General features: G+C 37.4%; 1 protein-coding gene across 5 annotated transcripts in view; it reads right to left on the reverse strand.

Moving 5' to 3' along the window:
• The window catches only part of DIAPH2 (diaphanous related formin 2), a 1,009,576-nt gene that overhangs the window by 202,816 nt on the left and 791,240 nt on the right, over positions 1–15,520 (reverse strand). For all 5 annotated transcript variants that reach the window (XM_032881800.1, XM_032881797.1, XM_032881801.1 and 2 more), the window contains one exon: positions 1,992–2,127. In XM_032881800.1, coding sequence (XP_032737691.1) covers positions 1,992–2,127 — 136 coding nt within the window. The remainder of the gene's footprint in view (positions 1–1,991; positions 2,128–15,520) is intronic.

The raw sequence follows: 15,520 nt of genomic DNA on the forward strand, positions 1-15,520 counted from the left end.
GTCCAGACCAATTCTTTTGATCCTAATTATGAAGTCTGTTTGCTAAAATTATGTTGACGCTACTCTTTTTAACTTTGGTTGTTAACTTATTTTATTCTTTTAAAATGATGTTATATTTATTTCCTGCATAGAAAAGATAAACTATAGTGGATCAATAAAAATTTTTATATATTTTAAAGGCATTAAGAATAAACTTAATGTATACCTATCATTTCAGAAGGTTAGCCATTAAGAAACATTACTGAAGAGGGGCACCTGGGTGGCTCAGTGGGTTAAGCCGCTGCCTTCGGCTCAGGTCATGATCTCGGGGTCCTGGGATCGAGTCCTGCATCGGGCTCTCTGCTCAGCAGGGAGCCTGCTTCCCTCTCTCTCTCTGCCTGCTTCTCTGTCTACTTATGATCTCTCTCTGTCAAATAAATAAATAAAATCTTTAAAAAAAAAAGAAACATTACTGAAGAATAATTGATAATGGTTAATAATTATAATTAAAAGTTATAATCAAAATAAATAATAACTGAATCTGGCCACAGACAGCCTAGATTCTACCTCTTACTGTCTTTATGAACTTGATTAAGTTACTTAACTTCTCCATGTCTCAGTTTCCTTATCTTAAAATGAGATCGTAGCCCTTTCATAAAAGGGTTTTATGAGGATTAAATGTGTACATATACGTAAAACTCCTACAACAGTTCCTGGTACACAGTAAGTGCTACACATTGGTAACTGCTGTTAGTTACTGTTATTTGACAACGGCATTTATAAGTACAAAGATTCTATAGCCAGACTACTTCATTTCTAATCTCGATGTTGTACTTTGTAGCTGCATGACCTTGGGCAAGCTTTTTAATTTCTATGAACCTCAGTTTCCTCAACTGTATGAGGTAATAACAGTATCTACTTCTTATGTTATGAGATTAATGGACTTAAAATATGTTAAAGTCTTTGAACAGTGCTTGGCACATGGTCAACATTACACAGTGCTTGCAATTTTTACTGTCATTATATTAAGAAATAGGTGACCCATATCAATCACGTTCTCTTGTATCTTGTTCAGATTTTGTTTCATTTTTTAAAAAGATTTATTTTTATTTATTTAATATAGAGAGGAGAGAGGGAACACAAGCAGGGGGAGCAGCAGGCAGAGGGAGAGGGAGAAGCAGGCTTCCTGCTGAACAGGGAGCTCAATGCAGGGCTAGATCCCAGAACCCTGGGATAATGACCTAAGCCGAAGGCAGATGTTTAACTGGCTGAGCCACTCAGGCACCCCAGATTTTGTTTCATTTTTAAATTCTCTAACTTTTAATGGAAAAGGCTATGCTTTTTCTTAATTTTTCTTAAACTTTCATAGTGCAGCTACCTGGCGCCCATCACTTTACTTACCCTCTCTTCTTTAAAAATAAAATAAAATAAAACCAAAACCCCCACCTTTAATATACAATCATTCTTGCTAACCAGGGAAAACAACTTACTTTACACTATGTGGACATATAGCATCTTTGTTCTTAGGATCACAGTTGAATAAGATGTCTCTCTTTTTTTTTTTTTTCGTCTTATAATAGTGCTGTCCATATGTATTACAACTTGAATTGTTCAAGGCCCCAAGGAAAACTGTTATTCACTGCATTGTCAACAAAATGAAATTAGAGCTAAAAGGCTCATCTCCTTATACCAGTTTTTCTCTTTTCATCTCACCCTCTTCTTTCCTCACCACTGTATCATCCAGAATATAGTAGGATATAATTTGATAAAAGAAATAAAGGGAAAGAGACTGTTTCAACAATAAATTATCTTGCATTGGTTCTCAAAAATCCTGAGTGCTCAGTGTAGGGTAATAAGAAATACAGATAATATTATGAGAGAAATATGACATAAATAACTAATATTATGCATTTTCTACCAAGAGCATAACCATTTACATTATAATCCAAAATCACTCAAGTTAAATTATTTTGTACTTTATATATCTTTCAGAAATTTAAAGTACTTCATACCTTTGTTTATATCAATGAGTTGTTTCTTTTTCTTCTGGCGTTCTAACTTTTCTTGTTCAGCTTTCTCTTTTGCAAGCTTTGCCCTCCTTGTCTTCTCTTCCATTTCTTTTCTCTTGTTGTTTTCTTTCACTGCTTCCTGTATATATAAGCAAATGTAAACACAAGTCCTTCCATTACTTACATGTTATAGAAGCTGCACGATGTTAAAATTGTATATACATATGCATGCATGTGGGCGCTCAGAGATGTAAAATATCATAACAGCTTCAAGGTCCATGTACATACTTTTGAGAAAAACAAATAATTCTAAGACAAACCTTCTTGAAAAATAATTGGAAATAACTCAGGCTTTATTTTTTATGTTTTTATTTAAATTCCAGTTAGTTAACATACAGTGTAATATTAATTTCAGCGATGCAATGATTCAAAACTTGCTTACAACACCCCATGCTCACCTCAGCAAGTGCACAGCTTAATCTCCATCAGTGCTTTAACCTATGCCCTCCTCACCTTTTCTCCTGCAACCCTCAGATTGTTCTCTATAGTTAAGAGTATTTCCTGGTTTGCCTCACTCTCTTTTACCCCCCTTCCTTCATTTGTTTCACTTCTTAAATTCCACCTATGAGTGAAATCATATGGTATTTGTCTTTCTCTGGCTTATTTTGCTTAACATAATATTCTCTAGTTCCATCCATTTCATTGCAAATGGCAATATTTCATTTTTTTGATGGCTAATATTCTATTGTGTGTGTGTGTGTATATACATACATATGTGTATATATATATAACACCTCTTCTTTATACATTCATCAATCAATGGACGCTTGGGTTGTTTCCGTAATTTGGCTATTGTAAATAATGCTGCCATGAACATAGGGGTGCATGTATACTTTTGAATTAGTATCTTTTTATTCTTTGGGTAAATACCTAGTAGTGCAATTGTTGCATCATAGGATCATTAGTTCTACTTTCAACTTTCTGAGGACTTTCCATATTTGCATTTCCACCATCAGTGCAAGAGGGTTTCACTTTCTCCACATACTCACCAATACCTGTTGTTTCCTGCACTGTTGATTTTAGCCATTCTGACAGGTGTGAGGTGATATCTCATTATAGTTTTGATTTGTATTTCCCTGATGATGAGTGATGTTGGGCATCTTTTCATGTGTATGTTGGCCATCTGGGTATCTTTTGAAAAAAAGGCTATTCATGTCTTCTGCCCTTTTTTAATTGGATTATTCAGTTTTGGAGTATTGAGTTTTATAAGTTTTTATATTTTGGATACTAACCCTTTATGAGATAAATCATTTGCAAATATCTTCTCCCATTCCATAGGTTGCCTTTTAGTTTTGTTGATTGTTTCCTTCACTGTGCAGAAGCTTTTTAATTTGATGAAGTTCAAATAGTTTATTTTTCCTTTTGTTTCCCTTGCTTCAGGAGACATATCTAGAAAGAAGTTGCTACAGCTGATGTCAGAGAAGTTACTGCCTGTGTTCTCCTCTAGGGTTTTGATGGTTTCCTATCTCACATTTAGGTCTTTCATCCATTTTGAATTTGTTTTTGTGTATGGTGTAAGAAAGTGGTCCAGTTTCTTTCTTTTGCATGTAGCTGGCCAGTTTTCCCAACACCATTTGTTGAAGAGACTGTCTTTTTCCCACTGGATATTCTTTCCTGCTTTGTCACAGATTAATTGACCAAATAATTGTGGGTTCATTTCTGGGTTTTCTATTCTGTTCCATTGATCTGTGTGTCCATTTTTGTGCCATTATGTACCATAATATTTTGAAGACTACTGCTTTGTAATATAACTTGAAGTCCAGAATTGTAATGGCTCTAGGCTTGCTTTTCTTCTACAAGGTTGCTTTGGCTATTCAGGATCTTTTGTGGTTCTGCACAAATTTTAGGATTCTTTGTTCTAGCTCTGTAAAAAATGCTGGTGGCATTTTGACAGGGATTACATTAAATTTGTAGATTGCAGCTGAGAGACAAGATGGCGGAGAAGTAAGAGGCGCTTTTTCAACCTGTCCCCTAAAGTGAGCTGATTACCTACCAAAGAACTCTGATCACCAATGAAATCAGGCTGAGATTGGAATTATACACTTCTGGATCTCTACGGGGTCAGAAGACGCCAGTGGACAGGTAAAGCAGAGGGGGAACATTGGACTGATATCAGAGGATAAACAAAAGGGGAAGGGAGCCACCAGAAGCAACCCATTGGAAATTTATACCCCAATACGAGAGTGCCCTGTGATTGGGGACCAGCATTAACTTGGAGTCTGGTTGAAAGCACTCAAAAAAAGCAAAAGATCTTAAGGGAAAATTGGTGGAATTGGGCGATTAGGGACAGGGACTTAAGCCCACAGACCCAGGACGGCCAGGGAAACAGAGAGCGCTGCAAAGAAGCCAGGTCTTGGTCCCTGAGCCACCGGCGAGACTGATAGCGTCTGGGGGGTGGCACCCATGAGGGAGTCTGGGGTGGACGCCAGCTGGCAGAACCACAACCTTTTGCACTCTGCACACCCTCTCCATGACCAGGGTCTGAGTCATGCCCCACACCCTCCCCTGAGAGAGGTCCATACAGGTGCTAGCAGGCACTCTCTAGGACTCAGAGAGTTTGAACACTCCCAGCCCAGGCCAGCATGACAATCTCAGTGTGCTATCTCTGGTTGGGACCTCTCTGGTGGTCTGGACCTGCCCAGACAGCCGCAGCTAGTGTTTCTCTTGGTTTTGGGTACAAGCAAGAGTTCCTGTGACCCCAGAGACCATGACTGGGGATGTGTTCTGCCAGTGGCAGAGGGGGAAATTATGTGCTCTGGAGGACCCAGAGGGGAACAGACTGAGGCTTCTATCTGAGATTGAGGTCTGGGTGCAGTTTGCTTTCCTGTAAACCTCCAAAGAACCGCCAAAAGCCACCAAGGGGAGAAAAAAAACAAACTAACAAACAAAAAAACCTCCAGAGAACAAAAGCCTGAAAAGCACGTTTCCTCAGAGCCTAGCCCCTTGATGGGGGTAGGAGGACTCAACTATAGGAAGACTCCCTGAAAAACCAAGCAGCAGGCCCCTACCCCAGAAAGCCAGCCAAAAACAAAAACAAAAACAAAAAAACAAAAACAAACAAGAGGACAAACAACACTACTTCATAGATACAACTTTTATTTTTAATTCATTCCCACTATTCTGCTTCTTTTCATTTTTTATATAACTTTTTAACCTATTTACTATCACAATGAGATGTTCAGTACATCAACTTCCATAATAAACTTTTAACCTGAACTTTTTTGATACATATACCTGTGTTTTTATTTTTCTATTCTTTAACTGTTTAATTTTAATTTTATTTTTTAAATATTATATAGAGATAAGCTTCAAGGTAATTCCCTTTCCCCAATCAATGTTACCCCTATATATAAACCAGTTTTAATCCCCCTTTATCTCAGGAAAGCTGAGTCCTTTAACAAAGATATCAAGAGGGGCACCTGGGTGGCTCAGTGGGTTAAAGCCTCTGCCTTTAGCTCAGGTCATGATCTCAGGGTCCTGGGATCGAGCCCCACATCAGGCTCTCTGCTCAGCGGGGAGCCTGCTTCCCCATCTCTCTGCCTGCCTTTCTGCCTACTTGTGATCTGTATGTCAAATAACTAAATAAATAAAATCTAAATAAAAACAAAAACAAACAAACAAACAAAAAAAACAAAGATATCAAGATACATCCAGGAAGAATCAAAATAACCTTCCTTGCCCACAATGAGAATTTATAACCACACTCCCATCTTGTTCTTCTGTCAGTGTTTCTGTGTATTTGTTTTTGTTCTGATAGTATATAAATCTTACACTGGGGTTGATTTTGATGGGGTTATTTATTTATTTTCTCTTGTCATCTACTTTTGTCGGTCTTTTTATTTGTCTCTTTTTGTTTGTATACTTTATAAATCTTACCGTTGCGGCCCATTCGGGCTGGGCCTTCTCATTTATTTTATCTTTTTTTTTCCCTGTCTCTCTCTCTCTCTCTCTCTCTCTTTTTTTCTTTTTTCTTTCTTCCTGGTGGGGACTCTTGGTTTCTCAGAAGCATTCCAGAGGGCACCTTGCCTGCACCACGGTTGATACATTCAGCTATACATCCATTCAGCTATCTCACCAAAATGACTAGGAGGAGAAATGCCGAACAGAAGAAAAATTCAGAGACTAGCCCCTCTCCATCAGAGCTTTTGGATATAGATATAAACAATATGTCAGGAAGGGAAATCAGGCTAACAATTATCCAGGCAGTAGCTAGGTTGGAGAAAGGCTTTGATGACAAAATGGCATTGATTAGGGCAGAAGTGAAAGCCACCAGGGATGATGTTAACAATGCTCTCAATGAGTTCCAATCTAGTCTAAATTCTCTAAAAGCTAGGGAAACTGAGGCAGAAGATAGAATTAGTGATCTGGAGGACAAACTGATAGAGAAAAAGGATCAGGAGGAAGCCTGGAACAAACAGCTTAGAAGCCATGAAAACAGAATTAGGGAAATAAATGATGCCAAGAAATGTTCCAACATCAGAATTATTGGAATCCCTGAGAGGGAGGAGAAAGAAAGAAGACTGGAAGATATAGTTGAACAATTTCTCCATGAAAAATTTCCTAATCTGGCGAATGGAACCAGCGTTTGTGTACTAGAGGCAGAAAGGACTCCACCCAAGATCATAGAATCTAGAAAGACCTTGAGACACCTGATTGTGAAAATGATGAATCATAATTTTAGACAGGAGCTCCTGGAAGCAGCTAGAGGCAAGAGATTCCTTACGTACAGAGAAAAGTTCATCAAAATAACGCCAGACCTGTCCAAAGAAACCTGGCAAGCCAGAAAGGGCTGACAAGACGTATTCAGGGCACTAAATGAGAAGAACATGCAGCCAAGAATACTTTATCCAGCAAGACTGACATTCAAAATGGATGGAGAGATAAAGAGCTTCCAAGACTGGCAAGGTTTAAAAGAGTATTAGACTACCAAGACAGCACTGCAAGAAATATTAAAGGGGGAGGGTTCTATAAAAGAGGGAAAAAACCGAGGAATATCATTGAACAGAAATATATGGAGACAATCTACAGAAACAAAGACTTCACAGGTAACACGATGTCAATAAAAACGGATCTCTCAGTAATCACTGTCAACATATATGGCCTAAATGCACCCATAAAATGGCACAGGGTTGCAGACTGGTTCAAACGACAGGACCCATCCATATGCTGTCTACAAGAGACCCATTTGGAACCTAAGGATACATTCAGATTGAAAGTGAAGGGATAGAGAAGCATCTTTCATGCCAATGGGCCTCAAAAGAGGGCTGAGGTAGCAATTCTCCTATCAGAAAAATTAGATTTTAAACTATGGACTGTAGTCAGAGATACAGAAGGACACTACATCATTCATAAAGGGTTTCTCCACCAAGAAGATCTAACAATTATAAATATTCATGCCCCCAATACAGAAGCAGCCAACTACATAAGAAAACTGTTAATCAATATAAAGAGTCATATTGATATGAATACATTAATAGTAGGAGATTGTAACATGGCACTCTCAGTAATAGATCATCCACGCAGAAAATCAATAAAGAAACAAGAGCATTGAATGACACATTGGACCAGATGGACCTCATAGATATATACAGAACATCCCACCCTAAAACAACAGAATACTCATTCTTTTTGAGTGTACATGGAACCTTCTCCAGAATAGACCACATACAGGGTCACAAATCAGGGCTCAACCGATACCAGAAGACTGAGATTATTCCCTGCATATTCTCAGACAACAATGCTTTGAAAATGGAGCTCAACCACAAGGAAAAGTTTGGAAGGAATTCAAACACCTGGAAGCTAAAGACCACCTTAATTAAAAATGCTTGGATCAACCAGGAAATCAAAGGAGAACTTAAACAATTCATGGAAACCAATGAGTATGAAGACACTTCGGTCCAAAACCTATGGGACACAGCAAAGGTGGTCCTAAGGGGGAATTACATAGACATCTATGCCTCCCTCAAAAACATTGAAAAATACAGAATGTACCAGCTGTCTTTACATCTTAAAGAACTGGGGAATCAACAACAAATTAAGCCAACTCCACACACAAGAAGGGAAATAATTAGGATTAGAACAGAGATCAATGAGTTAGAAACTAGAGACACAGTAGAATGCATCAATGAAACTAGAAGCTGGTTTTTTGAAAGAATCAGTAAGACTGATAAACCATTGGCCAAACTAATCCAAAAGAAAAGACAGAAGGCCCCAATTAATAAAATTATGAATGTAAAGGGAGAGATCACAACTAACACCAAGGAAATAGAAACAATCATCAGAAATTATTATCAACAGTTATATGTCAGTAAGTTAAGCAAACTAGATGAAATGGATGGGTTCCTGGAAAACTACAACCTTCCAAAATTGGACCAGGAAGAAACTGACAACCTGAATAGACTGATATCTAGTAACATGATTGAAGCAGTGATCAAAAACCTCCCAAAAAACAAGAGCCCAGGACCTGACGGATTCCCTGGGGAATTCTACCAAACTTTCAAAGAAGAAATAACACCTATTCTCCTGAAGCTGTTTCAAAAAATTGAAGCAGAAGGAAAACTTCCAGATTCTTTTTAGGAAGCCAGCATTACCCTGATCCCCAAACCAGGCAAAGACCCCACCAAAAAAGAGAATTTCAGACCAATATCCCTGATGAATATGGATGCTAAGATTCTCAACAAGATCCTAGCAACCAGGATCCAACAGCACATTAAAAAGATTATCCACCATGACGAGGTGGGATTCATCCCTGGGTTGCAAGGATGGTTCAACATTTGCAAATCAATCAATGTGATAGAACAAATTAATAAGAGAAGAGAGAAGAACCACATGGTTCTCTCAATTGATGCAGAAAAAGCATTTGACAAAATCCAGCATTCGTTCCTGATTAAAACGCTTCAATGTATAGGGATAGAGAGAACATTCCTGAACTTCATAAAATATATCTATGAAAGACCCACAGCAAATATCATCCTCAATGGGAAAAAGCTCGCAGCCTTCCCGCTGAGATCAGGAATATGACAAGGATTCCCACTCTCACCATTCTTGTTCAACATAGTATTTGATGTCTACCAACAACAATTAGGCAACAAAGAGAAATAAAAGTTATTCAAATTGGCAATGAAGAAGGCAAACTCTCTCTCTTCACAGATGATGTGATACTTTTTATGGAAAACCCAAAAGACTCCACCCCCAAACTATTAGAACTCATACAGCAATTCAGTAATGTGGCAGAATACAAAAGCAATGTACAGAAATCAGATGCTTTCTTATACACTAACAATGAAAATACAGAAAGGGAAATTAGAGAATCGATTCCATTTACTATAGCACCAAGAACTATAAGATACCTGGGAATAAACCTAAGCAAAGCGGGAAAGGATCTGTACTGGAGGAACTACAGAACACTCATGAAAGAAACTGAGGAAGACACAAAAAGATGGAAGACCATTCCATGCTCAGGGATCAGAAAAATAAACATTGTTAAAATGTCTATAGTGGCTAGAGCAATCTATACTTTCAATGCTATTCTGATCAAAATTCCACCGGTATTTTTCAAAGAGCTGGAGCAAATAATCCAGAAATTTGTATGGAATCAGAAGAGACCCCGAATCGCTAAGGAAATGTTGAAAAACAAAAATAACACTGGGGGCATCATGTTACCTGATTTCAAGCTTTACTACAAAGCTGTGATCACCAAGGCAGCATGGTACTGGCACAAAAGCAGACACATAGACCAATGGAACACAGTAGAGAGCCCAGATATGGACCCTCAACTCTATGGCCAAATAATATTTGACAAAACAAGAAAAAAAAATACAGTGGAAAAAAGACAGTCTCTTCAATAAATGGTGCTGGGAAAATTGGACAGATATATGTAGAAGAATGAAACTCGACCATTCTCTTACACCATACATAAAGATAAACTCTAAATGGATAAAAGACCTCAACATGAGGCAGGAATCCATCAGAATCATTGAAGAGAATATAGGCAGTGACTTCTTCAGTATCAGCCACAGGAACTTATTTTAAGGTATGTCTCCAAAGGCAAAGGAAACAAAAGCGAAAATGAATTTTTGGGACTTCATCAAGATCAAAAGCTTCTGCACAGCAAAGGAAACAGTCAACAAAACAAAGAGGCAACCCACGGAATGGGAGAAGATATTTGCAAATGACAGTACAGACAAAAGAACTCCTCAAACTCAACACACACAAAACAGATAATCATGTCAAAAAATGGGCAGAAGATATGAACAGGCACTTCTCCAATGGAGACATACAAATAGCAATCAGACTCATGAAAAAATGTTCATCATCACTAGCCATCAGGGAGATTCAAATCAAAACCACATTGAGATACCACCTTACACCAGTTAGAATGGCCAAAATTAGCAACACAGTAAACAACAAGTGCTGGAAAGGATGTGGAGAAAGGGGAACCCTCTTCCACTGTTAGTGAGAATGCAAGTTGGTGCAGCCACTTTGGAAAACAGTGTGGAGATTCCTTAAGAAATTAAAAATAGAGCTTCCCTATGACCCTGCAATTGCACTACTGGGTATTTACCCCAAAGATACAGGTGTGAAAAGAAGGGCCATCTGTACCCCAACGTTCATAGCAGCAATCGCCATGGTTGCCAAACTGTGGGAAGAACCAAGATGCCCTTCAAAGGACGAATGGATAAGGAAGATGTGGTCCATATACACTATGGAGTATTATGCCTCCATCAGAAAGGATGAATACCCAAATCTGTAGCAACATGGACGGGACTGGAAGAGATTATGCTGAGTGAAATAAGTCAAGCAGAGAGAGTCAATTATCATATGTTCTCACTTATTTTTGGAGCATAACAAATAACATGGAGGACATGGGGAGATGGAGAGGAGAAGGGAGTTGGGGGAAATTGGAGGGGGAGATGAACCATGAGAGACCATGGACTCTGAAAAACAATCTGAGGGTTTTGGAGGGGTGGGGGGTGGGAGTTTGGGTGAGCCTGGTGGTGGATATTATGGAGGGCATGTATTACATGGAACACTGTTTGTGCTACATAAACAATGAATTCTGGAACACTGAAAAGAAATTTAAAAAGTAAATAAAATTTTTTAAGAAATGGGCAGAAGACATGAACAGATACTTCTCTAATGAAGACATACAAATCGCTAACAGACACATGAAAAAATGTTCATCCTCATTAGCAATCAGGGAGATTCAAATCAAAACCACATTGAGATACCACCTTACACCAGTTAGAATGGCCAAAATTAACAAGACAGTAAACAACATCTGTTTGAGAGGATGTGGAGTAAGGGGAACCCTCTTCCACTGTTAGTGGGAATGTAAGTTGGTGCAGCCACTTTGGAGAACAGTGTGGAGATGCCTTAAGAAATTAAAAATATAGCTTCCCTATGACCCTGCAATTGCACTACTGGGTATTTATCCCAAAGATACAGATGTAGTGAAAAGAAGGGCCATCTGTACCCCAATGTTCATAGCAGCAATGGCCACAGTTGCCAAACTCTGGAAAGAACCAAGATGCCCTTCAATGGATGAATGGATAAGGAAGATGTGGTCCATATACACTATGGAGTATTATGCCTCCATCAGAAAGAATGAATACCCAACTTTTGTATCAACCTGGACGGGACTGGAAGAGATTATGCTGAGTGAAATAAGTCAAGCAGAGAGTTTCAACTATCATATGTTTTCACTTATTTGTGGAGCATAAGAAATAACATGGAGGACATGGGGAAATGGAAAGGAGAAGGGAGTGGGGGAAATTGGAGGTGGAGACGAACCATGAGAGACTATGGACTCTGAAAAACAATCTGAGGGTTTGAGAGGGGTGGGGGGTGGGAGTTTGGGTGAGCCTGGTGGTGGGTATTATGTAGGGCACATATTGCATGGCACACTGGGTGTGGTACATAAACAATGAATTCTGGTACACTGAAAAGAAATTTAAAAAAAAATGTAGACTGCTTTGGGTAGTATAGACACTTTAACAATATTTGTTCTTCCAATCCATGACATGGAATGTTTTTCCATTTCTTTGTGTCCTCTCCAATTTCTTTCATATGTGTTCTATACTTTTCAGAATACATGTGTTTCACCTCTGGTTAGATTTATTCCTAGGTATATTATTGTTCTGGGTGTAACTGTAAATGCAATTGATTCCTTAGTTTCTCTTTCTGTTACTTCATTATTGATATATAGAAATACAACAGATTTCTCTACATTGATTTTGTATTCTGTGACTTTACTGAATTAGTTTATTGGTTCTAGCAATTTTTGGTGGAATCTTTCGGGTTTTCTATATAGAGTATCATGTTATTGGAAAATAGTGAAAGCTTGACTTCTTCCTTGATGATTTGGATGCCTTTTATTTCTTTTTTGTTGTCTGAATGCTGAAGCTAGGGCTGCCAGTACTATGTTCAATAACAATGGTTAAAGTTGATATTCCTGTCTTGTTCCTAATTATAGAGGAAAAGGTCTCAGCTTTTCCCCATTGAGGATGATATTAGCTTTTTCGTTTTTCCATATACAGCCTTTATAATGTTGAGGTATATTCCTACTAAGCCTATTTGTTGAGGGTTTTCATCATGAATAGATGCTGTACTTTGTTAAATGTTTTTTCTGAATCTATTGAAAGGATCACATACTTCTTATCCTATCTTTTATTTATTTTTAGTTTTTAAAAATATTTTATTTATTTATTTGTCAGAGAGAGAGAGAGCGAGCACGCACAAGCAGGGGGAATAGCAGGCAGAAGGAGATTCACAAGGAGCCCAATGAAGGACTCAATCCCAGGACCCGGATGTAGGACACAATCCCAGGACCCCAGGATCATGACCTGAAGACTCAATAACAAGAATATATCTATGGAGCTTTTCCTAGAGGTATCTATATTGAAAATTGTTTTCTTCGTAATAAAAGACACAATACTTTTTAAAATTCTGGAAAACATTACCAAAAATTCTCCTGACTTACAAGAATTACTGATACCTCCCCTTCTTTAGTCCCTATCAGGCTAGTACCTCTAATATAAGAGCACAAAACCATCTGGCTCGTACAGACAAAATCAAAGACTACCATTTAAAATATAGTGGAACAACAAAAAATCTTAATTTTAGAGCAGTGTCTCAACCTCAGTACTAGTGTCATTTTTGGCTGGTGTCTTTCTTTGCTGTGGAAGCCATTCCGTGCATTGTTATATGTTTAGCAGCACCCCTGACCTCTACTCACTCAATGCCAGTAGGACCCCTTCCTGGTTTTGACAACCAAAAAATGTCTCCAGAGATTGCCAAATGTTGGACAGGTGGATAAATACTAACCTGGGGTTTTACAGAGATAATTTATTGATGAAAAATTACAAACTACCTGCTCTGATGAACCCAGCTTCTTTTCAAACATACGGAAACTAAGTTCCAAATAAGTTTACATAATGGCTTAAGGTCACATGTTTATGTAATTGAATATTTGGGAATGGAAGTCATGTCTCTTTACTCCTGGTTTGTTTGTTCTATTCTTCAAGGAAGAAAAGACAATGTGGATATGACACCAAAAGTATAAGCAACCAAAGAAAAAAAATGGACTAGTAAGGCTTCATCAAAACAAAAACCTTTTTATTCATCAAAGGACCCTGTCAAGAAAGTAAAGAAATAACTCACAGAATGGGAGAAAATACTGGCAAATCATATATCTGATAAGAATATACAAAAGGTCTTCTAATTCAACAATAAAAAGACAAATAATCCAATTAAAAATGGGCAGAGGATTTGAATATTTACTTATTCAAAGACAATATTTATATATATGTCTCCAATAAAAACACAAAAAGATGTTAGACATTGTTAATCCTTAGTGAACTGAAAATCAAAACCACAATGAGGTATCACTTCATGCCCTCTAGGACTGTTACAATTTAAAAAAAAAAAAGAAAGAAAGAAAGGGGAAAACACAGATAATAACAAGTGAGGACTGGAGAAACTGGAACCTGTGCATTGCTAGCAAGAATGTAAAATGGTGAGTGAGTCATTTTCGAAAACAGTCTGGCTGTTCCTCAAAATGCTACATATACAGTTACAATATGACCCAGCAATTCTACTTCTAGATATATAGCCAAGAGAAAAGAGACAACAAATGTTCATACAAAAGGTTGCAGAAGAATGTTCATAGCAGCATTACTCCTAATAGCCAATAAAGAGAAATAACCCAAATGTCCATCAACTGATAAACAGATAAACAAAATGTGGTATATACCCATATAATAGAATGCATTCAACCATAGAAAGAATGAAGTACTGATACATGCTGCAACATAGATGAACCTTAAAATATTCTGCTAAGTGAAAGAAATCAGACACAAAAGGCCACCTATGGTATGATTTCATTTATATATACTGTCCAGAATAGGAAATCTATACAGACAGAAAGTAGATTAGTGATTGCTGGGGACAGAAGAGGGGAGAATGGGGAGTACCTGTTGACGAGTATGAGGATTCTTTTTGGGGGTAATGAAAATGTTCTGGAAGTAGACAGTGGGGATGGTTGAATGACCTTATGAATATATTAAAAATACTAAATTGTATGGTTCAAAATGGTAAATTTTATATATAGATGTATATAAATTATATCTCAATAAAAATAAAATTTAAAAAAGATGTTTGAGAAAGACAGGATTTAAACAAAATTATAACTTAGAAAAAAGGACAGTGTGAAAAAGCAATATATATTCAGGTTCTGATATAACAAGTTGTATGACATTTAGTAAATAACATAAGAGGAGGTAAATAGTAGGGGACAGAAAGGTTAATGTATATTTTATTACTGGTCAAATCTCTGAGCTGGTAAATAGTTACCTACATCTGGGTAGACTCTTCTATTATCAAACTAAAGGACTGTCTACTTGCTGAGTGCTGTCACTTATTATAAAGATAAAAAAATGGTAACTTGCATTTGTAGTTTTTCCCTTTTCTGATATTAACAGCTATTCCTCAATGGAAATTTATTATGTGCCAGATGTTTTAAGTAAATAATTTTGAATCTTTATAGAAAATCTGCAAAGTAACTATTATTTGTTCTTATTTTGCAGGTGATAAAACTTAGGCTCAGGTAGTTTAAGTGAGATGCCCAAGGCTAGCTACATAGTTATTAAGTAGCAGAACCACATATGATCACTTATGCTACCAGGATGTCTTCCAAGTGGAGTTGCCAGATAAAACACAAGATGTTCAGTTAAATTTTAGTTTTAATACAAGATAAACCATATATAATTTTTAGTTTAAGTATATTGCTATTGTGTGGGATATACTTATAATAAAAGAGTCATGTAATAGTTACAACACATTGATACTAAAAAATTATCCATGGTTTATATGAAATTAAGATTTAACTGGGAATCCAGTAATTTTGTTTGATAAAACTAGCAATCTTCTCTCTCTGCCTGCCTCTCTGTCTACTTGTGATCTCGGTCTGTCAA

Source organism: Lontra canadensis, unplaced genomic scaffold (assembly GCF_010015895.1).
Source record: "Lontra canadensis isolate GAN:19392208 unplaced genomic scaffold, GSC_riverotter_1.0 scaffold77, whole genome shotgun sequence".
In the NCBI taxonomy this organism is placed as follows: Eukaryota; Metazoa; Chordata; class Mammalia; order Carnivora; family Mustelidae; genus Lontra; species Lontra canadensis.